Source organism: Saimiri boliviensis, chromosome 14, assembly GCF_048565385.1.
Source record: "Saimiri boliviensis isolate mSaiBol1 chromosome 14, mSaiBol1.pri, whole genome shotgun sequence".
NCBI lineage: Eukaryota > Metazoa > Chordata > Mammalia > Primates > Cebidae > Saimiri > Saimiri boliviensis.
The window spans coordinates 59,176,753-59,202,876 of record NC_133462.1 but is presented as its reverse complement, the minus strand read 5'-3'; the positions used below and the strand labels follow the sequence as shown (position 1 = coordinate 59,202,876).

The window sequence follows — 26,124 nt, the reverse complement described above, 5'->3', positions numbered from 1 at the left end:
ATCTCTAAAGGGTTAGTCACATAGAAAACAGAACCCAGCTGTTCTCTGTCATCAATCAAAGCAACAGAAGAAAGAATTGACCCTAAATTGCAGCCCAATTTAGGCTAGATAGATATCAGAAACCGTACCAAGCTTATTAGGACGTGGGTTTCTATAAGACAGTGATTCTTCCCCAACTTTAGGACACTGCCGCTAACTGGTAAATTGGTGATACAACTCCAAGATGACAGCTTCGTTACAGTAAGAGTTTCATTCAACACATGCCCTCTTCAGCCTCAACTTCTTAATGTGGAGGTCATGGAAGAGGTCTTTAGTAAGTCTTTAGAGGATCCATGATCTCCCTGAAATGGTGCCCAAGATTTTGTACGATCATTTTCCTGAGAGATGGACCATGCTTTTGTCAAATTCCCAGAGAGATCACTTGATGCCAGAAAGGTACAGAACCACTGCGCTGGTCCCTGCTCAGTTTGTGGAATCATTTATCTGGATCTCTCCTTGTACAATAGGAGGGAGAACTGGGGTAAATTCCTTGAGTTCTTGGGTTTTACCATTAAGAGACCGTTGTACTTGAATTTACTTCCTTGTTTCTTTCTCTTCTGAGTTTTTCTCGAACTGAGATAAGAAAGGCTTAAAAAATATCCACAGCATCCACAAATTGCCCATTTGAGGCTTGAAAAGGAAAAAGGGAATGGGTTTGAAAATGTGTGTGTGGCGCCTCCTACTGTCTGTTATCAGGCCCAGAAGAGGCCTTTTTACTCCTAAGTAAACTCCTTAACTTCACCAATCCTCTTTCTACTGGCATGAACTAGGAAAGGGATTTCCAGAAATTGAGCCTAAACAGGATCGTGTTAAAGCCTTTGGCCTGCCAGAGTCTGATCTGAGAGCGTATGATCTGTATAGCAGTAATGAACTATGGTCCCGTGTGAATACAAGTAAAGTGTAGCACTGTGTAAAGTTCTTTTACAACCTTGATTTGTTCTGCACGATCTTGGAGGGAGTGGAGGCTAAGAAAGGTCATGTCCTGCCTTGTTGATCTCTGCTAAAGACACAAAGCCAGTAAATGGTAGGGTTGGGTCTAGAATGAACATCTACCCTTAACTGTGGTTTGACCCAGAATTCTGCCATGACACGGTGCTGTCCACACCTGTGCACAGAATGGTTTTTCCAGTAACAGTGACACATTTGCATTGAGTCATCTTCCCCTTCCCCCTGTGAACAGAATAGGGACATGTTTAAAGGCAGAGTAGAGTCAGACTGTGTAACAGGTTATTTTTCCTATGTGCTAAGTCAAATAATCTATATCACTGTCAAACGTACAACTTTGAATTTATTAATCCTATGCTGTAACCATATCTGTTTTAAAGAAAAGCAGAAACTGCTTCATTTTTAGACTTTGGCAAAATCATTGAAAGATACAGTTCTTGGAGGTCTAGATGAACAGATGTTACAGATGTGCCCCATTCCGGGGTAATTTTAAGGATGTTTGTTGGACATTCATTTATTCTTTGGACCCCATTTATTGCATTCTGTGTGATCAGTACTGGAAAGCAGGTAAGAATTTCTTTTTAATAACTTTAACGTGGTTATTTCCATGATTACTGAGATGTTCCTTTGACAAAAGTCAGAGAAGGCTCAAGTGAAGGACTGTTTTGGTCATTTGAGCTAGTCCCCTTCCTCCAGGTGACGTGATCTTAAACTTTTAAAGAGCTATTCCTTTCTACCTTATTGTTAAATAATTTCAGAAGTTAGAAGAATCATGGCTCAGCTCAGTAGCCTGTCCTGGTGTCGAATTTCCCTTAGGTCCAGAAGGCCTTCCTCTTTCCCACCCTCAGCATCTCCGCCTGTAATCAGTCTCCTTGACTCTCCTGCTCTGTGGAGACATGGAACAGCTGGTCACCCAGGCAGCGCCTTCCTGGACATTTGGACAATTTCTTCCAAATTATTTGAACAGTAGCCTTCATTCCTCTGATCACTGGCAAAAGAAAATCTGACTCCACCAAGAAGCGTGTGATCATCTCTGTTCTTACTCTCTCCCCTACTCCCAATTTCCACAAGATGGTGAAGTTCAAGGGAGACATTTCTAACATGAGTCATTTTTGCAACAGGCTTTTATTACTTTTTTTAAAACCCCTATAAGAAAGACATTTAAAAAGAAAATATCCTTGAAACAAACACTTACACACTGAGCAACACAACCAGAGAAGGCACTACCAGCAGTTATTCCCACTTCTGGGAGGGAAGGGGTACCCTATACTATACTTTCTTCAGAGGCTTAGACCTCAGCATAGGCCTTGGGTCTAACTGTGCTTTAGATAAAGTCTGAATTGTCCCATAACTTTCTCATTTCATTAACACCCTTATCTCTTTATATATAGCTATATGCCTTTATGTGTCTATATACATAACTTTTTTTTTCCTTCTCAAAAATAAAATAGCCATCCCCTTAGAGGGAGGTTCTCAGCAGCATTCACAGCAGTTGCAGCAGGAGCCATGCCTTCTATTAATGTTAGAGACATGCAGGACAAAGGGAAATGACTCTCCACCTGCTCCCTTTAATATACAGCAGGGAGAGAGTTTTTTTAAGGGAGGGAAGTGATAAGGCTGAGCATGAGATGGCTAACCAGGGTTTTTGTGGTTTAAAAAAATCTTAGAGTTATGAGCTTGTGTTGTCTTTGTAGCTCTGGAGATTATGCACAGTTCATACGACGAGGGGTCAGCATTCCTTCTGGAATCAGGGGCAGTATGGACTCAGCCTGGGTCAGGGAGGGAACTTCTGAAGCTACACAAACAAGCTTGGGCTTGATCCCACCCAAGAGGGACTTGGGAAGGCAGAGGATAGCCAAGAAATGGTTTCTCGGAGGCTGGATTGGAAAACCAGCCCTGCTTTGAAAATTACAAGTCCTTCTCCCTCTGCATTGGAGTGTCTTTGCAGTCCTGGCTACTTGTTGGAATTGTTTGACTAATTTACTTTAGGATTCAGCCTAAACAAGAAGCCAGTACAAATGTAGAGTCGGGAATCTGATCCTCCCTGTCAATGTGGTCTGGTATCACTGATTGGAGTCAAAACTCAGGCACCCAGATGGGAGGGAGGTCTGTGACCCTCACCCCATGCTGAGCCGGGCTCTCCCGGCCTTGTCCCCCACACCGTGGCCATTGTCCACTTCCTGACAGGAGGAGCTAGCAGCAGAGCTTCAGGCAAACTCACTCTGCTCCTGTTTCTCTCTGAAAACAAAAAGGCACTGAGGTCGACGGGGTGGTGGCGGGGGCCAGGCCCACCAGCTCTCTGCATGCAGTGCTGGGGCTGGCCCGTGCTTCAAAACAGAAAGGACTCCAAGTTGGCCGAATTGGAGGCTCCCCTCTTTGTAATCAAGGCAACTCCTTGGGCAGCACCGGGAGATCCCAGAGTCCCCGTGGGAGGAGGGAGGCAGTGCTGGAGGCCGAGGGGAAACCCAGGCAGCCCCGGCCCTCCTCCGCTCTTGAGCTGGGGGAAGGCTGAAGACAGCTTGGACACGTTTCTCTGCATCACTTTTTGGCTTTTTCTTACTGCCTGATTTTTGTACTCAGCAGGAGACTTTTTAAATGGTCAATGGCTGGCTTCCCCTTGGGGAAACACTTGAGGATGATGACAACATTAAATTCAAATTTGTAACTTAAAAACAAACAGTTTGTTGACAAAGATGTGACTAAGTACCACACATACGCAGATATATGCCTTTGGGTTTCCATGTGCAATGTGGGCCAGGGCCAGGGCCAGGGCCAGGGCAGGCTGCAGCTTCTCCAGAGATCTCTGAGCCAGCCTCAGCTTTGGTGCTCCTTACCCTGAGCATCTGGGGCAAGTAGCTTTATACGCTTCCCTTAAGTGTGAACAACAGGCACCGTGGGCCGTGGGAACAGTCCTTTTATGAGCATTATCCTGTTTTCAGGGGCTTAGCTCAGACCTGCAAAAGGAATGTGCTACAACTTTTTAAATAAAGGTACTGTAGGTGGCAAATAAGAGAACTCAAAGAAGAATCAAAGCCACAGAAAGAACACACCGCTCTAAAACCTTCCTTCCTTTGCCGGCTGGTGTGAGGTTCCAGTTTGGTGACGAGAGAGGCAGCTATTTGGTTGGTGAAAGGCTTGTAGACGAGAGAGGACATCGGCTGTTTGTTTCACTTGAGTTCTGATCCTTGGCAGAGTCTGGTGGGGCACAGTCTGGGGGCGGGCACAGCTGAACCCCCATGCAAACGCTTGTCCATGGAAGAGACTTTTGCCACATCTGGAACTGTTGGACAGGCACAAATGCACCCGCCAAAGGTGTCCTGAGAAAAAGTGTCTGTTGCGAAATAATAATTAATAATAAAAATAAATCCGAGTGTACCGGGAGGAGAGGAAGTAGGACCGGTTACCCAGGTTTGCCCTGGGATTCTCTTAAGGCCTCCTCCAGTTTCTGCCTAAACTTGTCATATTTCTTTTGCACTTGTTGGATTTTGTCCTGCTCCTCTTTTTCCAGGATTGTTAGGAAGTTCTGAAGTTCAGGGATGGAGAAGGCATCCCACTGTGAGGCGAGACGGAGATTTGTAGGGAGAAACAGGAGAGCAGATAGGTTAGAAATGGACATGACCCGAGGGCCCCACTGCCTCCTTCCCAGTTCACATCCGTGACTCACACACAGTTCACTACTGAACATATCGAATCAGTGAAGCCTGGGCTTTTCATGCCTGTCGTAGCAGCAACAAAATTCCAAATGCGGGCATCTCGTGACCGAGAGTTGCCAGTCCATGAACCATGTTTTTATTCTAAGACTCAATAATCTTAAATTTGTGTCTAGCAGCTGAGATCTTGACAGTGATGCTGGAACCACCCAGGCTTCCTACATGCAGACCCTCAGAAAGCAGGTGGAGGAGTAGAACGTGGACTCAGGAGACCGGGGTTGGGCCTGACTCCACCTCCCCCGAGGGGTGTAACCAGAACACAGCTTGCCACCCTTCTCAGCCTGTTTTCTCATCTGCTGGGAAATTGGGGTGTCTACCTCCCATGACTGGCAGGTCAGATAATGAGAGCCTGGTTGGCTCAGGCCTCCCCTGAAAGGACCTGATCTCTGAGGGCAGAAGGCAAGTTGGACTTCTGTCAGGCTGACCCAAGAGCACAAGCCCTATTGAGACTCCAAAGCTCTTTGAGCATAGTAGAGTACTAAGGTTTTATCTGGTGTGGTCCTCACCCTCGATAAGCGAGAAACCTGAAGTTCACACAGGGCAGGTGGGGTAATCACAGCCACAGAGCTTACTGCAGCAGAACTGGAACTAGAACCCAGGCTGCCGCACTCCCAAATGCCTAAGCTTTCCACAGGGCCAGCTGTGTTCAGACACTCTCTGTGGAATACTGTTCCAAACATAATCCTGCACAGATGCCAATAAATAAAGCAGATGGGAGCAGAGCTGCCCTTGTTGACATGGGAGAAGGGACAGAGTCCCAGCTGCCTTGATCCCTAAATCTCTGCAGTGACTCCCCAGACTGCTCCTTAAAACTCTAGGCCTCTGCTGCACATAGTGCGATGAACACTGAGACCTTCCCCTGTCAGTCATCCTCAGGCCATGGATGGTACCCCCGTTTATGTCACAAGACTGAACACCGGTCAGCTTCCCTTGGGGGATGGAGGTCAGTATTCAAGGAAGGGGAGGACTAATGGCTTAAAAACGTCTATACCCAGTGAAGCCCCGAGGTGGAGCTTGGTAGGCCTAAGGCCATTTCTTAGAGCAAAACCAGCCTGGGCCTGAGCACAGGGAGTTCCTTGGTCCCCCTCCTGGTTGAGTTTTCAGAAATAAAGCACATGAAGTCCTTTCCACAGGGCTTGCCACACATGGGCCCTAACATGCTACTCCAGGGTGCTCAGAGGCCTGGCTGAAACACTGACCCCAGCCCCATCACCCACCCCTGCTCATTTTCTCAACAGTCATCTTCCTGACCCTGCTGCGTGGTTCCCACCTATGTGGGGTAGTTAGGGCAACACCCACCTGCATCCACCCAAGGTGCCCTGAGGGCTGGGTTTGCACAAGGGGCCCAGACCTACCTCCACCTCTCCAGTTTCATTCTCCTTTAGCACAAAGCTGAGGACCTCCGTGTCAGGCCCAGCGAGCAGGCGCAGGTAGAGGGGGCAGTCAGCAATGGAGAGTTTCTGGAAGAGAACTGCAAACCAAGAGACGGGGCTGGGAGCTCATCCCAGAAAAGGAGGGCAGGGCCCAGGCTTGGGGGAAAGGATTGGAAACACAGAGGTGGGGTACTTATAACTGGAAGTAGACATAGGGGCCTTTTAATGAAATGGACATGACAATAACAAACGGGGCAATAACCTTTTATCTTGGGTGTCTGCTCAGTTTAAAGCACGATTCCATTCACATCATCTCCTGAAAGATTAGGAATGATGGGCGGATTCCTCTCATTGCACAGAACAGGAAATGGGAGCCTAGGGTGCGATCTTCCTGAAGCCACCAGCAGAGTCAGGGACACAGTGAGCCAAGTAAGCTGCCCTGTCAAGCTCTCTGCTCTTGCCTCCCTGCCCAGATTCCACAGATCTGAACACCATATGGGCAGCTGGGCCCCTGGTGCGCAGGAGAAGCCCACAGCTCTTACCCAGGGCCGGCAGGGATTTTAGTGGGTGGGCTGGGCTTGCACACAGGTAGGAAGGGAATGGTCTGGTCGGGTGCACGTTCTCCTACCTTGTCCATCCTTGTGTATCCGCTTAAAAAGTGCAAACTTCTGGGGATTGTCCACGACCATGAACTTCTTGAGCAGCCCCTGGATGACCTCACTGACGGTGGTGGTGCTGCTGATGTGCAGCTGCTTGACGGCATCGAGGGGAAGGTAGAAGGATGTCCTCTTGTCCGTAGCGGCCGCCAGGTTCACCTCCTTGATGGCGTCATAGATGGACTGGGGCCGGATCCCGGCAGGCACCGTCACAGGCCGCCGGAGCTTCAGATGCACTTTGATGAAACCCGTGTAGGTGCCGTCTTCACTCTGCCAGCGGGGACATGTCAGGTGGGGTCAGGGCTATCCGCCTTGCATGATCATACCTGCCACTCGGGGCCATTGCCCCAGCAACACCCATCTGTCTCCTTGAGTTCTTTCCTGCCTCTGCTGACCTGGGAGAGCTGGAGGGAGGAGCAGAGATCCCTTTCCCCACAGTGGGCTGGGAGAACACCCTCAGGATCCAACTACCGGAGACCTGTGGGGCTACAGTGGCTTTCCCTCCCAGGAGGCTCAGGCCAGCTTCCCCAAACCTCCTGCACCCAGGCAGACACCAGTTGCCTTTGGTGAGTCCCCACCGTTAGAGGCAGGGTGTCGGGTAGCCACTCTAGTGTGTACCTCTGAACCAGGCAGGAAGCAGGAAGGTTCTATAATGAGGGCCTTGGAGAACCAGACCACTAGATTTCCTCCTGTGTCTCTTTACTAAGAAACAGGCTTTAAGACTTAAACCCAGGTCCATCTGTGACTGGATTTTCGGGTGCCCCATCTGGCTGAATCCTGAAGAGCCAGCTGATGCCAGCCACCAGCAGGGAGCAGTGTTTTTCTGCCTTCTCCCCTCCCCATTGAAGATAGCCTTTCCCAACCAGGTACGAAATTGGGTGCCCTCCTGTCTCTGAGCACTGCACAATCGAAGGGGTAGGAAGGGAAGCAGCTGAGTCCTTTTGTCCTGGTTTCCTGTGGGCCGAGCAATACCAGGCCCTTGGTCACTGTATATCATTTAATCACTTAGTTTACATACATATCATTTAATCACTTAGTTTACGTCGAAGCTCACTCAGAGAAGTTAAGAGAGCTTCCCAAAGACACAAGCAAAAAACAAAAAGGGTCAGATCGATTTCCCTAAAGCATATGCAGGGCACTGCAGGCCCTGGCTTCCAGACCCCTGAGGCCTCTAGAGGCTGGAGGAAAGGGAGGGACTTGCCAGGGACTAGCCACAGAATTTAGAGGGCAGGCAGAGGCGCCACACCCTAAGCAGGTGGTGGAGTTGGCGGGGTGGGGGGTGGTGGGCGCTCACCAGCTTCATGCCCAGGCAGTTCTTCTCTCTCGTGTTGTAGCTGTCGATCTTCTGCTTGATCTCCTGCAGTGTGGGTGGACGCTGTGTCTCCTCCACAGGTTTACAGACATTCTGGAACAGACACAGAGTGGAAGTGGGTGTGCAGTGGTTCTCAGGGTGAGAAAGGGAATGACCACACCCTCCCCAAAGCCTCTCTAACCAAGAAGTGAGCACCAGCCTTGCAGAGTGGAACTAACTGCATGGACTCAGAGTGAGACAATGAGAGGTCAAATTGCAGCTGTGCCAGTGTCTAGCTGGCCCTCCTGGGGAAGTAACTCAGATTTCTCTAAGCCTCAGTCTCCCCGTCTGTGAAATGGGAACAATAACTACTGTACGGGCTTGTCTTAAGTGTGAAAGTGTCTGGCACTCAGGCACTGACTATGAATGTGGTGAAAAAGCAGAGCTACATTTGCTTACGAAGGGTTGCTATGGAAAAGATGCTCCTTTGATATTATGGGAGATGCAAAGAAATACAAGCCATGGTCTGTCTCCTCAAGGAAGTACCAACACAGCTGGAGGGACAGGCTTCTACCCGTGGTGTCAGTATATGCTGCTGATGGGAAAGACAAGAATCCTCTTAGATCCAAAGGTCCAAGGACACATGGATGCCAGTTCAGGCCCCACATCACTTGCCGCAGTGCTTTTCACATAGTAAGAAGCATCTATTGAATGAGTGAACTGGCAGGGATGAAGGGGTGGAGCCCTCCACCGTAACAGGGAGACAAACCGCTACTGAGCACAGGACGCCCAGCATTTACTTAGCACCTCCCCCTGTGCCAAGTACTTGGCATACATTCTCTCATTTGATTCTCACAAACCAGAAGTCTGCAAGATCGTTTATCCTCTCCAGCTTACGCTACCTTACAGGTGAGACTAAGAGAGGTTTAGCAACTTGCCTCATGCCCTACAGTCAGTGTGTACAGAACGAAACAGAAATTCCAGGTCTGTTCTGTTGCATTCCTTCTGCGAGACCATGTGTTCATTCTCCTCATGTGTTCCCAGATGCCCTCCTCCTCCCACCCCCTGGGAAGAATAAGTGAAGAATGAAATTGAGGAGATGGAGATCAATGCCCTCACCTTGTAGAGAGAGCACAGGAGTGAATTCTGGGGTCAAAGCCACTGTCTCTCAGTCAGTTCTCTGGATCTCGCTCTCACATTCACTGTTACCCACTTCCCAGTTCTATCCTCACACTGTCCCTGAGTGGCTAGGAGTGTGGGAACGGGTTGGTTGGAACCCACCCAGAATTTGCCTGATATTAGAAGTGTAGCAGACTTGGGGTGGATCAGGATTCTTTTTTGGCAAATGAGGAAACTGAGGCCCAGAGAGGGATGACTCTGACACCATCTGACACGATCCTGTGGGTGTTTGGGTTTGGCTGGGGAATTTCACAGCTGCTGTGACATCACACCACCACCCCGCAGAACACAACGGGGCCCCCGTGACAGAGCTTTGACCTACCTTCCTCCCTTCAGCAAGCCATGTGAGAGACACACTACCCTGACAACCTGCCATCACTTCCTTCTCCCACTTTCCAATCCCCACAGAACCGATACAACGTCAGGCTCTGGCTGCCATGAGGAGCTGGCATGGCTCCAGCCTCCCACCTCCAACCGCTCAGCTCAGCACAGCTGACATCCTCTTTTTTTTTTTGGAGATGGAGTCTCCCTCTGTCACCAAGGCTGGAGTGCAGCGACACAATCTAAGCTCACTGCAACCCACCTCCCAGGTTCAAGTGATTCTCCTGCCTCAGCTTCCCAAGTAGCTAGGATTACAGGTGCGCACCATCACACCCAGCTAATTTTTGTATTTCCAGCAGAGACGGGGTTTCACTATATTGGCCAGGCTGTCCTCAAACTCCTGACCTCAACTGATCCAGCTGTCTCTGCCTCCCAAAGTGCTGGGATTACAAGTGTGAGCCACCGTGCCAGCTTCTGATGTCCTTTCCATCATGGCATCATTCTCTGGCCTGTCTGCTCCTCTGTACTCTCCCCCAGGGCTCCTCATCTATTAATAACAGCCTGTGCTGGGTACTTTCACATACATTCTCTTACATACTATGTATGTTATTCTTATTTTACGGATTACAAAACTGAGGCTCAGAAAGGTTAAGAAACATGCCTGTGGTCTCCTGCTAGTAAGTGGCTAAGCAGGAACTGGAATCAAGTCTAAGGACCATGTTCTCAATTCACCATGTAGCCACCATGGGACAGCATCTTTTGCTGAAGGGGCCGGCCTGCCACACCCATAGTGATCATTGAAACTCCATGCTGCAGGGCTGGGATAAGCAGCTGTTAAACCAAGGCCTGTAAGTTACCTGATCTGTGAAATGCTCATCTAAGATATGTCTAAGCAATGGGTCAGGCCCCAGAGGCACTATGTCACCTGTGGTGGTGGGAAGGAAGGACTTCCTAACTCGAGTGAGATGCAGCCACCAAGAAGCAGGGCCCAGCCTTCTCCTGTGTGCCTTCCCAGGTCTCTGGAATTGAACCTTGATTCTGTTGCAGACCACCCAAGGGCAAGCAGCCCTGGCCATCTCCCACTTGCTGGAGGTGAATAGCAAGTAGTGTGAGCTTCACAGACTCTCTTCATTTACTGCCAGCTCGTTAACCCAGGGACTCTCAAAATGAAGCCTCTCATTCCTCATCCCTTCCCTTGGGTAGCTCCCAAAGCTTTCTGTCCTCAGTCCTCAGTCCTCGCCAGCTGAGCACGTGTCTATGGCACCAAATGTGCCTGACCCTGGCCTTACCCCCATCCCGCCTTCCCTCTGGAAGCTTCCAGTTGGAAAGACACTGTTATCTGATTACTATTATATACTCCACTCTGTCTCTGAAGCACATAGGCTGTTGCTCCTCAGCTTTTTCGCACTTGTCTAAAAAAAGAAGAGATGGAAAGAAAATTCAAGAAGCGGCTGGGGGCAGTGGCTCACGCATGTAATTTCAGCACTTTGGGAGGCCAAGGCGGGCAGATCACCTGAGGTTAGGAGGTTGAGACTAGCCTGACCAACATGGAGAAACCCCATCTCTACTAAAAATATAAAATTAGCTGGGAGCGGTGGCTCGCACCTGTAATCTCAGCTACTCGGGAGGCTGAGGCAGGAGAATTGCTAGAACCTGGGAAGCAGAGATTGCAGTGAGCCGAGATTGCGCCACTGCACTCCAGCTTAGGCAACAAGAGAGAAAACTTCGTCTCAAAAAAATAAGTAAATAAATCTAGAAGCTCCTGTAAGATATCCTTTCACAGTTTCCAACCAAGCTAGAGCCGTTTCCCTGTAAGAAAAGGCAGCTGTGCCATGGCTTTCAAAGGCTTGGTTTTGAATACAGTGAGAAGCAAAGCTGCCTTAGCCTAGGGTTTCTTCTTCCTGTTCCTCTTTTCTTCAGCAGATAGACTCATCTAACTCTCCCTTTCCCATCACAAACCCGAGGAAGTGACGAAAGTGGCCACAGGCACCTCCGCCTTCCAGGGCTGACGCAAGACAGCAGCCCTGACCTCACCCTTCTGAGGCCTGGCCCTCTGGCTGGTGATGGGGAGCCCTGTCTGGGAGTGCCAGGAGCCCCGTGTGTAGCCAACACCACGAATGTCAGCAGCCGGGTCTGGGATGGCTGCTGCCCACAAAAAAAATCCGACAGACAAGATGTGACCCATGGGCCGAGTGAATCACCTCCCGAAATAGGCCAGCCAGCCACAGCCACGATGGCTCAACGATCTTTTTCCACCCAAGAGCTGGCGCAGGATCTAGACCGGTGGTTCTTAAATCTGTCTGCACAGTGCAGTCATCTGGGGGATCTTTAGAAACTTAGCTGCTTGAGCTTTATCTCTGGAGATTCTGATTTAATTGGTCTGGGGCTCAGTCCGGGCATCGGAATTTTAAAAATCTCCCAGTTGATTCTAATGCGCAGCAACATTTGAAAAGAACTGAAATAGACAGATGCCTCACAACAATTCCAGACCTCAAGGGTCTTCATCCAGCTGCAGAATTAGCACTTGGTGCCAAGAAACACACAAACAACCCAAAGGTTTACCTGACAGGCAGTATCTGCCATGTGAGCAAGATCGATACTATAGCAATCTTCAGAGGAAGATTACTCTGATTTCTATTCACCTGCCAGATTCTTTAGTCTTCCAAGTGAAGAATCCGTGCACAGGTACAAAGTGAAAAACCAAGCAGACAGTTTTGTCTCTTGGGATGGCCCAAGATAGAGACAGAATGGGGAACTCTGTTATGATTTAACCATTATAGACAGGTCTGTGAGGTGTCTCTCCTGGGGGGCTCACACATCTCAGTGCATCTGGCATGGAATTCATCTGCTCCGATTAAGCCCCTGGCATTGGTGGCAGATGGCTGAGCTGTTCCCAATGCACCAGGCATGTCCAGGGCACTGGTGAAAAATAGGTTTGTGCTCACCTGTCCTAAGCGGTGGAAAAGGGCTATGTCCTCTTTCAGCTCTGGAGGTGACTGGGGAACAGCCAAGTGAAGAGGCTGGGTGCTAGGGGTTCAGAGCAACATCCCGACCCGAGTGATTCTCTGATGCTTCCATTTAAATATTCCTAACAAAATAAGGAGGACCATACCCCTGTCATCTGAGGCCTAACTCAGAGCAGATCTGCCCTAAGTTGTTTTTCTTTATCATTAAAGCAACAGCAACAAAACCCTGACTACTGTATTGTAATCAATGACATATGTAGTCTTAACTTTGGTGACTGGGGAATGACCCAGTGCCCTGAGGAGAGGCTCTGAGTGAGTCACACGGCTTCTGGTATTCCCAGGTAGGCACAGGGCCCCCAGGAATGCTGTGGCAATGAGAGGGGGTCCCCAGGATGAGGGCGGACTGAGAAGGATGTGTGTCCCACCCGCTGGGCCGCAGCCATCATATACATTCGTGCTTACTTTCTCTTGACCAAAATCACAAACCTCATTGTTGCTAAAAATTTCACTCTCCCTCTTTTTAAATGTGTCAGTCTTTTCAGCCCATGATTTGAATCATCTCACGCCTGTCTGCCCATCAGAAGTCCCTTCATTTGTCAAGCCCTTCCTGACCACTCCAGCCCTGAATGATGACGATGATTCCCTATAGCTAATATGTGACACGCACTTTCCTACTCACTTAGCATGCATTAGCTCATTTCATCATCAGAGCAAATGGATCACAAAAAACACTATGATGATGCTCATTTTATAGTCAAGGAAAGTGAGCCACAGAAAGGTTAAAGCCAACCCACATCTAAAGCCAACACTATACTGTCTGGCACTTAAGTATCTGTCACCCAGGCGAGAGTGCAGTGGTGCAATCAGAGCTCACTGCAGCCTTGACCTCCTAGGCTCAAGCGATCCTCCTGCCTCAGCCTCCCATGTAGCTGGGACTACAAGCCTGCACCACACTCCTGGCCATTTTTTTTTTTTTGTTTTTTTATTTTTTGTAGAAATGAGGTGTCTTGCTATATTGCCCGGGCTGGTCTCAAACTCTGGTCTCAAGCAATACTCTCACTTCAGCCTCACAAAGTGTTGGGATTACAGGCGTGAGGCACTTCACCTGGCTAGTTACATTACCTCCAAGTAAGTAGACCGTCCATCTCAGGCCTTCTTCCCAGCTAGACTAATGCTCTTTAATATCTTACATCATACTTTAGTTTGCTCTCTGTACCTGGTGGCTCTGAGCATGAGGCAAATAGGAAATACTTGCTCAAGAATGTTTCGCGGTCTGTTGTGGCCTACAGTGGATAAAAAGGTCTTAATTTCTCCAAGGAATTACAGTGCAGTGAGCCTCGCATTTCCATTTAGACTGAGTTCTGTGAGAGAAGCACCCGTGCCTGTCATGCCCTCTATGGCATCCCAGATCCCAGTGCCAGCTTGACACATAGCAGAGCTTCAGTAAATACCTGCAGGATGAACACAGTGTGTGTTTGGCTCCTGACTCCCAATACTAACGATGTGATGTTGAGAAAGTCAGATAATCTCTAAGCCTCAGTTTCTTCATCTATAAATTTGGGATAAAAATCCTCTATTGCCGGGCGCGGTGGCTCAAGCCTGTAATCCCAGCACTTTGGGAGGCCGAGGCGGGTGGATCACGAGGTCAAGAGATCGAGACCATCCTGGTTAACATGGTGAAACCCCATCTCTACTAAAGTGCAAAAAATTAGCTGGGCATGGTGGTGCGTGCCTGTAATCCCAGCTACTCCGGAGGCTGAGACAGGAGAATTGCCTGAACCCAGGAGGCGGAGGTTGCGGTGAGCCGAGATCGCGCCATTGCACTCCAGCCTGGGTAACAAGAGCGAAACTCCGTCTAAAAAAAAAAAAAAAAAAAAAATCCTCTATTGCCTCACAGGATTGATGTGAAGGTGAAAATCAAATGAGATAATGGGTACAAAACTGTTTTGAAAATCACCAAACCCATCCAGAAGCATACATTGTGACTATCGTCCCAGGAAAACAAAGCGCTGCCCCTCTAAGCCAATCTCAGCTTGCATTTTTCTTGAGTACTTCTGACTGGCCACATGCCCACAGAGTTCATTCTTTCCTTTCTCTGCACCAGTGGTCAGCAGCCTTTTTCTATAAAGGGCCAGACAGTAAATACAGTAGGCTTTGCAGGCCGTGCAGTCTGTTGCACTATTCAACTCCACTATTGCAGCACAAAAGCAACCACTGGATGAGTGTGACTGGGTTACAGTAAAACTTTATTTATGGACCTGATGGGGTGGCTCCCACCTATAATCCGAGCACTTTGAGAGGCCGAGGCAGGAAGATCGCTTGAGCCCAGGAGTTCGAAACCAAACTGGGCAACATAGTGAGACCCTGTCTCTACAGAAAATACAAAAACTAGCTGGGTATGGTAAACCTGTGGTCCCAGCTACTCAGGAGGCTGAGGTGGGAGGGTGGCTTGAGCCCAGGAGTTCAAGACTGCAGTGAGCCATGATTGTGCCACTGCACTCCAGCCTGGGTGACAAAGCAAGCCCCTGTCTCAAGAGCAAAACAAATTTTATTTATGGAACCTGGCCACAGGCAGTAGTTTGCTCTACACTGTTGTTTGTGCAGAGTCTCCTGACGAGAATATTGTTAGCCCTAGTCCCATCTTTTCTATGTCATTTCCCAGTGAAATTTCTCCAGTCTGTAGCCATCTCTCCACTCTCTGCTCTCTTAATATATCAGATCCCTGGCATTTTGATTCCCGCATGGAGAAAGGTATGCACAGTTTTGTCCTGGTCTCCTTCTTTCTCCTGAATCATACTTCCTATGTTTCCTGTGCATTTCCTCACACCACCAGTTAATGGGACTTTGTAACTTCAATCTCACTTCATGGATACTCTTCACAAGTAGACAAAGGCTTGGGCAGTTCCCTGGATGTTGCTTACCTTCCTCTGTTCTGTGATGAGGAGGCACCAAAGCTGGCTGGGGAAGGGATGCGGATAGACGGCTAGGCTCACTCCCTTGCTCAACGACTCGCTCCCAAACACCAGTCCCACGGCCTCAAAGCCTCAGATTCCTATTGCAGCAAAAGTCCCAGTTCCCATCATCACCGATCTCTGCAACTGCTGGCTAGTGTTAAATTCGTACCGTAGGAGCGTGTCGAGGTGATTTCAGCGCCTGTATGGCTACAGTTGGCATCTAATGATATGCTGCCTTTTATTGTTTAATGATTATTTCACGTTAATCCCATCTCCTGGCGAGACGCTCTCTGGAGGGAGACAGATATTAGTCTGGTGCCTAAGCTTTTTGGCACCCCTGTGGGGCATGGCTGAAACCTGGGTCGACCTTCAAGGAGGTGTCAGATAAATACCTGTTGACTGGGTAGCCAGGGAGGGCAAGGCAGCCTGGGGGGTCTCAGGCCAGAGCCCACCCCAGACCCCTAGGTCACACTTAGCTGCACCCTGAGGGTCTGAAGCCAAGAACACACATGGGGCATAGGGCTTTGTCTTTAGCCCTATGGCTCAGCTCTTGGCAGCTGGCTGAGGAGAACAACTGCAAGATCATCAAATGACCTGTGACCTCTGGGGAGTTACTTCCCCTCTCAGAGCCTCAGTTTCCTTATCTGTGAAATCGCGAAGTGATACTGGAGAAGCTTTAAGGCCCCCTTCTCAGGACTAAGGTTTTAAATATAAGATAGGGTTTTTGTTTTTTTTTTTCATCATTGCTTCCTCTTCTATTTCAGAGAACTGAGTGTGGAGATGGGGGCCTCTTGGAGGCTAGCTAGCATGGCTGAATGGCAGCAGGAATAACCAGTCTAAAGGAGCATGAAGGACATTTCTAACGGCTATAACTTTACTTTTTCACTGCTTTTTCAATGACTTACGTTTTCATTGTCAGCAAGACTCTACCTTAGCCAAGCCCAAGCCAGTCTATGCGCTCTTAATGCACACAACTCAAGAAAACAAAACAAAAAATATCCCGGAAGCCGTTCACCATTCGCTTTTGCCACATTTCCTCTTTCTCAGGTCTTAGCAAATCTGTCAGCAGCAATTCTTTCTCCCCTTGGATGGAAGCCATCTCCAGGCTTAAGTCAGGAGGAAAGCCTCAGGCCCCTCCCACAGGAGACTGTCCATCTGCAGCTGCCTTCCAGACCCTAAACACCCCTGCTTCTGCTAAGCCTGCCCTAAATGGGCACCTCTGCAGGCAAGGGGCAGACACCCATCTATCTGGGCTGGATTTGAAATACCCTGCTCAATGTCCAAACCACATTCAAAATGTGAGGTCAGGAGTTCAAGACCAGCCTGAGCAACATAGTGAAACCCCATCTCTACTTTAAAAAAAAAAAAAAAATAGTCGGGCATGGTGGCGTGTGCCTGTAGTCCCAGCTACTCAGGAGGCTGAGGCAGGAGAATCACTTGAACCCAGGAGGCAGAGGTTACAGTGAGCCAAGATCGTGCCACTGCACTCCAACCTGGGTGACAGAGTGAGACTCCACCTCAAAAAAAAAAAAAAAGAAAGAAAAAAAAAGTCATTCGTCCCTTTGTGATGGTCTTAACCACATGAGAAAGAGGAAGCCCTATGGGGCCTCACTGCAGGGTCCCCTCCCAGATCTTCAAGGGCCTGTGTTCTGAAATGGACTCCACAGTCCCACCCACGTCAGTGAAGGGGTTGATTTCCACAGGTCCCTCTATGGCACTGTCCATTGTCCCAAAAATAAAAGGGTTGGGAACTCTTTACCTGTGTTCTCACATAGGTTATTTGCAGCAGAGCAAGGAGGGGGCTTTAGCATGGAGCTTCTGCTCCATGTGGAATTTGAGCAGCTCTGGTAGGCCTAGTGTATTAATAGAGCAGAGGGAAAAAATAGGCGATGGGTGGAGGTTGAGAATGGAAAGAGACTCAGGTCCCCAAAGACAAAAACATAGAGCAGATGGTCAACGTCGACTGTCAGTCAATAGTAACTGAATGAATTGCCTACGGGTGAGGACTGTGAAAGGCACCTTGGGAGATGAAGCAGATGGGGTGTGACCCTGTCCTTGGGTGTCTGCAGGTGACCTGAGAAGGGAAGACAGAGATGCATGCACTGTGGCACACCAGAGCAAGCGCCGTGCAATCTGGGACAAAAAGTCACCCAGATCAGGCCACTCCAGCAGACTCCCTAGGTTGCCAGCATGCCCCAGAGCCTGGACACAGGCTCCCCTGCTCTTTGAGGTGACCATCTCAGTCTCTGCACAGGAGCAGCTCAGCTAGAGTGGGTCATACTAGGGAACAGTAGCTCCCTTATAGGGACCTAGGTTCAAGCCCTATAGAGCCTCATTATAATAAAAATCACCAACAGCCAAGCACTGCCCTGAAGGCTTCGAGGTCCTGATCTCATTTAATCCCCAAAATAACTTAACAGGGAAGATGCTGTTACTCTTCACCATTAGACTGCGCTGACTTATCCGCTGGGCTACAGGTGGCCTGTGCTGGCCGTGCCCTTGGTCTTCTGTGAACTTGAGCAAGTCCACCTCAGTAAGACTCAGATTTCTATTTTGTTTGTTAAGAGATGGGGCTCTCATTATATTGCCCAGCCGGTCTCAAACACCTGGCCTCAGCGATCCTCCCTCTTCAGCCTCCCAAAGTGCTGGGATTACAGGCATGAGCTACTACACCTGGCTACTGATATTTACCTCCAGTAGACTGTCCATCTCAGGTCTTCCCAACTAGACTGAAGCTCTTTAATGACTTACATCCACTGCTACCTCTTCTCTGTGCCTGACGGCTCTGAGCATGAGGCAAATAGGAAATACTTGCTCAAGAATGTTTCGCGGTCTGCTGTGGCCTACAGTGGATAAAAAGGTCTTAATTTCTCCTAGGAATTACAGTGCAGCAAGCCTCACATTTCCATTTAGACTGAGTTCTGTGAGAGAAGCACCCGTGCCTGTCGTGCCCTCTATGGCATCCCAGATCCCAGTGCCAGCTTGACACATAGTAGGGCTTCAGTAAATACCTGCAGGATGAACACAGTGTGTGTTTGGCTCCTGACTCCCAATACTAACGACGTGATGTTGAGAAAGTCAGATAATCTCTAAGCCTCAGTTTCTTCATCTATAAATTTGGGATAAAAATCCTTTATTGCCTCAGAGGATTGATGTGAAGGTGAAAAATGAAGCAATCCTCCCACCTTGGCCTCCACAAGTGCAAGGATTACAGGCATGAGCCACCACACCGAGCCTGATTTCTTTGTGAAATGCAGTTTATACCTTTGTGGTGAAGATGAAAGTGCTTAGCACAATGTAAGTACACAGGAAGCACTCCATAAATGCTGGCTAGTGTGTCCTTATCCAGATCATTATCACCATCATCACCATCGTCATCTGACCAAAGCTTGGCCAGTGGGGGCCCAATATGGGACCTTGACCCCTGATAGGCCCTTCAGCCAAGGCCACATTATGACTTTCATGAGTCCTAAGCACCTTTGTCTTTCAGGCCAAGGGCCCCTTCCTCCATTAAAAAAAAAAAATAAAATAAAATAAAACACTGAAAATTATATTCTATGCTTGCAGTGATATAAAGACAAATATATCAATATCCTATATTAAAACACTTTTTTCAACCTAAATGTTCATCTTGTTCTCATTTTAAGAAATTAAAACATTTTTATGAGCCTCTAAAGTCTTGTGGGGCCCTGGCACTTTGCCTACTGTGCCTCATGGAGAAGTTGGCCATGCTTTCCAGCGGTTCAGTCCTAGGTAGGGCGACTGACTGTCCCAGTGTGCTGGCGCTGAGGGTTTCCTCGGGATGCAGGGCTTTCAGTGCTAAAACCAGGACAGTCCTGGGCAACCCTAGCCCCAGGTCTAGACTCTAGACTCCCTTCCTCTCTGCTGCATCCTAGGGGCACTGTGTGCTCTTCTGTCCTCTGTAAAGTTGCACCCATGTACTTGATTCTGGAGGTTTTTCTGAAATCCCATCAGCCACTCCAAGGCCAGGGCACAAATGTGGCCCGGACACAACAGTGTTGGCTGTTTCTGAAGAAGCTCCCTCAAGGCAGGCCTCTGGCTTGTTCACTGAGGCGGCTCCCAGAACAGTGTCAGGCACAAAATAGGGGCTCATTAAACATTTGCTTCATGTATTGAAGAAAGCACAAAGAAGTAGTAACACACGTACCCCAAACCCCAAAATAAATACAAGGTAATTAAAAACTTCCAGAATTATATAAAGGTCTTGCAGGATTGCTAGTCCATGGACCTATTTACTTCTGAGACTGCTGAACATCAGACGAGAATTCTGCCCTCTGCTTCTGAGAATGAATGACCCAAATCCTTTCCATTCCTGTTCTCTCCTGCTCTGGGTCTTCATGAAGCACTTCTTCTCACCTCAGAGGTCTAAAATTTGAATCCAGACAGAATACGGTGACACTCATTCTTCTGAGATGGCCACAGGAATTTTTTCTTGGGACATCTTATGCCCTCGAGACTTTCTAGAGGGTCTTTCTCCAGGTGCATTTTTCTCCTTGGACTTCCAGCTAGGTCCCTGTCCCCTAGGTGAGCCTCCCTTCAGTCTCCCTGAGCCCTGCATCTGACCGTCCGGCCTGAGAAGTCCTTCGCTACATCTGACAGAATTGGCCTCCTGCCCCTGGAACTGACAAGTGTCTTTTGGGATACCCGCTTTTATCTAGAATTGGTGGATTTTCTAACAACATCAGCATATGCTCAATTATTCCAGCATGGCTTTGACCCTCTGTACATTAGTGCTAGTGGTACAAGCCTGTCCCTCTCATTAGACTATGAGCACCCCAAAGTCAGTGACTGCACCTTTTCCATCTTTGTATTCCCCAAGCACCCTGGACCAGAGTACCGTGGAGTGAATTAAGAATGGACGATGGGTAGGTGAGTGAGTGGGTCCCAATACCCCATTCCAGGCCAATTCTTTCTCAAGCTCTTTCAGTTCTTTAGAGAGTATTCCTTTGCAAATGAGATACGCCATAAGAGATTGATATACAGAATATATGAAGAACTACTACAATACAACCAAAAAGAAAACCTGATTAAAAAATAAGACAATGGACATGAACAGACATTTCTCCAAAGAAGATCTATACATAATCTGTAAGTACATAAAAAAGCTTCATATCACTCATCATTAGGGAAATGTCAATCAAAGCCACAATGAGATGCCATTTCATGTCAGGATGCATATTAATGAAAACAATAAACAACAAAATGATAAGCATTGGCATGGATGTGAGGAAACTGCCACCCTGTGCCTTGCTGGTGGGACTGGAAAATAATGCAGTCACTGTGGAAAATGGTATGGTGATCCTCAAAAATTAAACAGGATTACGATGTGATCCAGCATGTACCCAGAAGATGTGAGAGTGAGGACTCAAATGTCAGAAAACCAGTATTTGAACAACCAGGTTCACAGCGGCTTGATTCAGAATAGCCAAAAAGGTGGAAGCAACCCAAATGTCCATTGATGGATGAATAGACAAGAAGTGTGTTTTATCCATAAAATGGAATATCATTCAGCCTTAAAAAGGAAGGAAATTCTGACACATGCTATAACATAGATGAATCTTGAAAACACTAAGCTAAGTGAAATAAGCCAGTCACAGAAGGATTCGTACTATATGATTCTATATATGAATCATACAATATGAGGTTCCTAGAATAGTCAAATTAATAGAGACAGAAAATAGAATGGTGGTTGCCAGGGGTAGGGTAGGGGAAAATGGGGAGTTACTGTTTAATTGGTAAGGAGTTTCAGTTGGGGAAAACAAAAGTTCTGGAAATGGATGGTGGTGATGGTTGCACAACATTGTGAAGTTATACTTAATGACACTGTGCTATATACACTTAAGAATGGGATCTTTTGGCTGGGTGCATTGGCTCACGCTTGTAATCCTCGAACTTAGGGAAGTCGAGGCAGGCGGCTCTCTTGAGGCCCAGAGTTCAAGACCAGCCTGGCCAACATGGTGAAACCCTGTCTCTACTAAAAAAAAAAAAAAAAAAAAAAAATTAGCTGGGCATGCTGGCTCTTGCCTGTAGTCCCTGCCACTTGGGATGCTGAGGCAGGAGTATCGCTTGAACCTGGGAGGCAGAGGTTGCAGTGAGCCAAGATCGCACCACAGCACTCCAGCCTGGATGACAGAGTAAGACTCTGTCTCGGGGGGAAAAAAATAAGAATGGTAAATTTTATGTTATGTATGTTTTACCACAATAAAAAATAAAAAGGGCAGGGGAAACCTGGAGGCCATGTCACTGGCTGGTTTGATCTGGTTCCCATAAAGTTGGGAGCTTCCCTTACTTTCTATATTCCAAGCAAGGAGTCAATCCCATATCTAAGCAAATGGGCCTTTGTCATCCCAAGCCCTTCAAAACCAGGCTCTATTCCTAGGACTAGGCCACTCTCCTGGGGTGTAAAATGAACATGAAAAATGACCAGGACAGCCCAGCTCAGCTCAGAGAAGCTGCTGCAGGCGTAGTGGGCATGCCTGCTCAGAACCTCCCAGGGGACTGCCCAGAAAGGTCGGGGCACAGAAGCCTGTGCTCAGAGATCAGCAAGAGGCCTCAAGATGAACTGGTCCACCTACCCAGATTCTAGAGCAAATTGAGTCAGGAGGAGTGAAAGAAAGAAAAACAGGTGACCCCAAAATATATTACTTTGACAGAATTTGAGATGGCTGCCACAGGGCCAGCAGACTGAGGTGGCCCTACAAAGCTGTCCTTTGTGGGGGAAATTTGCATCTGTTGAGAATCTCCTTTAATGCAGCCAGGCCTTCTTCCCTTATCCAGATCTAGGAGAGATTAATGGAGTCTGACATCTTTAAAGATCTGAAAGAAACATTTACTATGTCGTCTCTCTGAGGGTTGTTACCTGTGAAGTTTCATCCACGTAACAAGACCACCTTGGCTAGCCAAGCCTCTTCTTCCCCTCCCAAAACCTGTGTTGCCACTAAAACCTGATTTATCAACCGTAACCTATTTGGGGCTGTGCTGTAAGCCCACATTCTTTCTGTAACCTCAGGATGTGTATGAGCTTCTGTACTCCACTGGGGGTTGGGTCTTCATTCGAAAGGCTCTCGCAAATACACGTTAAATAAATTTGTGTGCCTTTTTGCCCACTCATCAATTTGCCTCATGCCAGTGATTTGCAGCAAACCTTCAGAGGGCTAAGAGGAAGCTCTGCCTTGGCCCCTACAGGAGATTCAGGTAGTGGGGACTTCCCAGCCTTCTCCAGATGTTCTCCCACTACCCTGTCACGGCAAGGTCAGGTCAGGTCGACATCTGGCTTTCCAGCCTCATGCATCTAGAGAGATGGGTGTGCCCATAGAGTCATGGCACACTCTTGGTGCCCCAGAGCTAGGAGCCACATATTGGCTAACCATCGGAGCTATCCATCCCCACCTCCAAATCACACCCTTGCTCTCACATAATGGACTTCCCTGCACAAGAATGCTTTGAAAAGAGGGTTCCTCAGCTTTATGTAGAGTTCCAGATGCTCTGAGAGCCACAGAGTGAAACTCAGCAGGATCTCTAGGCCTCGAGAGGAGTGGCTTTAGGAATCTAGCTCACAGGTTCTGCCTGCAGCCTGCACGAGGCTCCAGGTGACTGCAGGAGCTCTCTCCGCCCCCATGTCCTGGCTCCAGCTCCAGCTGGAGCTCCCTGAAGGAGAGGGCATTCAGCCCCATAAATGATTTAGATCATTCAGAGGTGGTGTGTGGGAGCCAAGTGGTCTCCGGAGGTGAGTCAGTACCCAGCACTGCACACACCCGCACTGCCGATGCTTGCTGGGAGGGGAGGGGCAGTTTGAGACTTGCACCAGCAGCCGGGACACCGGCCTGTGCTGCCCACTGGAGAAGTGCAGCCCTTCCTGGCTTCCCTCTGACTGCTGCTTTGGGGGCTGGGGTGCCTCTTCATCAGCCTACGCGAGTCCTCTCCTCACATGCTACCTGCCCTGTTAACCCCACCCCAGGTTGGCAGTCTCGGCACCCAGGAGCTCAGGGATTAATATGTGATACTAAAACGTGTCCACTTAGTTATTAACTAGCTCTGTGTCTTTTAACGTGTGTATCCACTCACTGTGCCATAAAGGCCCAGGGGCAGGGACGTTTGATCTTCTCTGTCCCCTAAATGGCCTGGCAAAGGGCGCTATCTTCAGTGACTCCAAGATGGTAGTGCTGTCATGAGGCTGCATTTGTGGGCATCTTTTGGCCCCACTGCTGGGCTTCAGCTACTTGGAGAATTCTGGAAAGAGCTACACCTTAGGGGTTAGGAGCCCTGGCATTAGGCTACTTGGGTCCAGCTCCCGGATCTGCCACTTACTACTATGTGACCCTGGGCACATTATTTGACCCCTTCTGTTTCCTCTTAAGTGGCAACAATAATGTACTTACCTCGTATAGTAGTTGTGAGGATTAAATTCAGTGTTTACCCATCAAGCACCTAAGACAGTACCCGACGCATATCAAGACCCAAGCACCGGCCATTACTATCACACATTCCAGCCATTTCCCAGCAGGCCCTGAGCCTGCCCTTGTCTGTGAACACAGCCTTATACCTCCATGCACCCCAGTCATGAGCCCTACCTCCAGCACCTGTGTTTCTCAAAATGGCCTTTATTTTCCCCAGCCCCAGAGTCCAGCATGGGTTCTCACAGTTGGAGGTTTATCACTTACTCTCCACTGGCAGGGCAGGTCTTCGGTCTTACGGAGGTGAAAGGTGAGGCCTAGAGTGGTGGTTCCCCGAGGTCACACAGAGTGAAGGCTGGGCATGGGTTTCCAGGCCCAGGAACACGCTCCCTTAAGGCCCAGGGCTCCAGCACAGCCTGCTCCTGCCTGCTCCATCCACTGACTGTGGGTGCCCAGACCAATGGCACTGCCAAAACAGGACCTTTTGCCCACTCAATATTAAATTGGGAGAGTAAAATAAACAAAAGATTTATTGGTTTCTTCCTCCCCAAACTGCCATTCCTCCAGGCTGAAAGGCAGACAGAGGGAATCTGTCAGAGCAGGCTCTCCCGCCTCCTCCCATGGCCCCCTCTGCCCACCCCTCTCGGAGGCCCCACTTGAGGAACACCCAGACTGACTCCTGCCAGCAGGTGCCAGGGCTTGGTTGCTTAGTGACCCAGCCCTGCCTACCCCCAGCCTCCAGGGCAAACAGCTGAACAATCACAGCTGGGGTGGAGGGGGCTGTTCTAGGTTTGAAAAGTTCTCCTTGCATTTTCTGCTCACTCAGAGGGATTTTTCATTTCTTGGTGAGTGGAAAAATCCATTTATTCCACATCCAGAATCTTAGCAAGCTTCCCTTTAAAATAGTCCTGAGATCAACTTTCACAAGCCTTGTCCTAAAGTGCTTACTCGTATGTCCCCTGGGAAAGAAGCTCCAAATCCGCTTCTCCTCTGTCAAACCCACATTAAGCACCTACCACGTGCCAGGGGACACAGTGATGAATAGCTATGGTCCCTGGTACAGAAAATTACAGCCCATTGAAAGGAGAGAGGAGAGAAAGAGAGGCCAGGTGTTTGGGGAGCAGAGAGAAGGGGGCATCCAAGCTATAACTGGAAAGGCCTCTAACATCCCGGCTCCACCAGCTCCCACATTCTCTTCCTCAACCCACACCTTCCCAGCCAAGTGACAGTGTCGGCATTCTAGGTGCCAAGTGTTTCTTCACTGTGCTCTGACTGACAGAGGGGACAGTGGAGCTTCAGTTCTGGGGTGAGAAGACCTGCCTCTTCCTCCCCACTGCAAAGCAAGTGCCCTGCAGAGTGCCCTGCGTGTCATCCACAGCAAAGAGGGGGAACAGTTGACCACCAGTCGGCAAGTGGGGGAGAGCCTGGAGATGAGGAGGATAATGAGGGGTTCATGAATTGGAGGCTGATGAGATGATTATGATAACAAGTACAGTAACTCAGATTTCCCCAGACTAGAACAGGAAAAAATGGCCTGAATTTCAGCATCGGGAACCTGACTGAATGAGAAAAACAGCTTCCTACGGCAGGACATCAGAGCTTGAGAGGGATGAGACTGGAGCTTATTGGGAGCCTTTCAAAGCTGGACTCTCCCACAGCCGTGTGTGTGGTGGGAAGAGCATGTGCTTTGGAGCTGGACAAGTGTGGGGGCTGGCAACTTTGCCCTTGGCTCACCCCCTTTCACGTGTTACCTCATAGAATGTGTCAACCTTTTGGCTTGATGGCAGCAGAAATTCCGCCAGTGACATCTGTCAGCCATGAGCACTCTGCTGCCTCCCTCCCTGCTTTTCTTGCCTAGGATGGTACCCTAACTTAGCAGGGGTCCAACCAGCCCGAATCACATGGTATAGTGCCCTGGACAAGGGGGGATTGGTACATGGGTTGGAGGAGGATGGTGGTAATGAACACACCTTCCTCCCCCTCCTGTCATGTGTTACGTGCCGTCCTGCTTGGGAACAGATAAATGAATGGCTGTGATAACGTCTAATCATCTCCTCCAGCCCCAGGAGGCTCTGCTTAAGTGAGGTGAATCCCCTCCATCCCCCGCTGTGGTGGTGCAGCTCTGTCACTGCATCTGCTGGCAGCCTATCCCCAGCTCCTCATGGGCAATTCCTGTTCAAACCGTTTGACTCTAGGAGTCAGCCCCTCCATCCTCCCTGTCTCAGGAGCTGCTGCCATGTCATGATAAAGGCCATGTGACTGCAAGGCAGATGCTG

General features: G+C 48.9%; 1 protein-coding gene across 2 annotated transcripts in view; it reads right to left on the bottom strand.

Moving 5' to 3' along the window:
* Positions 1–2,090: 2,090 nt before the first annotated feature.
* RASSF5 (Ras association domain family member 5) overlaps positions 2,091–26,124 on the bottom strand; it is an 81,225-nt gene continuing 57,191 nt past the window's right edge. For both annotated transcript variants that reach the window (XM_003930440.4, XM_010341017.3), the window contains 4 exons: positions 8,018–8,128; positions 6,696–6,993; positions 6,050–6,165; positions 2,091–4,537 (listed from right to left, as the gene is read on the bottom strand). In XM_003930440.4, the coding sequence (XP_003930489.3) occupies positions 4,385–4,537; positions 6,050–6,165; positions 6,696–6,993; positions 8,018–8,128 (678 nt within the window). In that variant the 3' untranslated portion in view covers positions 2,091–4,384. The remainder of the gene's footprint in view (positions 4,538–6,049; positions 6,166–6,695; positions 6,994–8,017; positions 8,129–26,124) is intronic.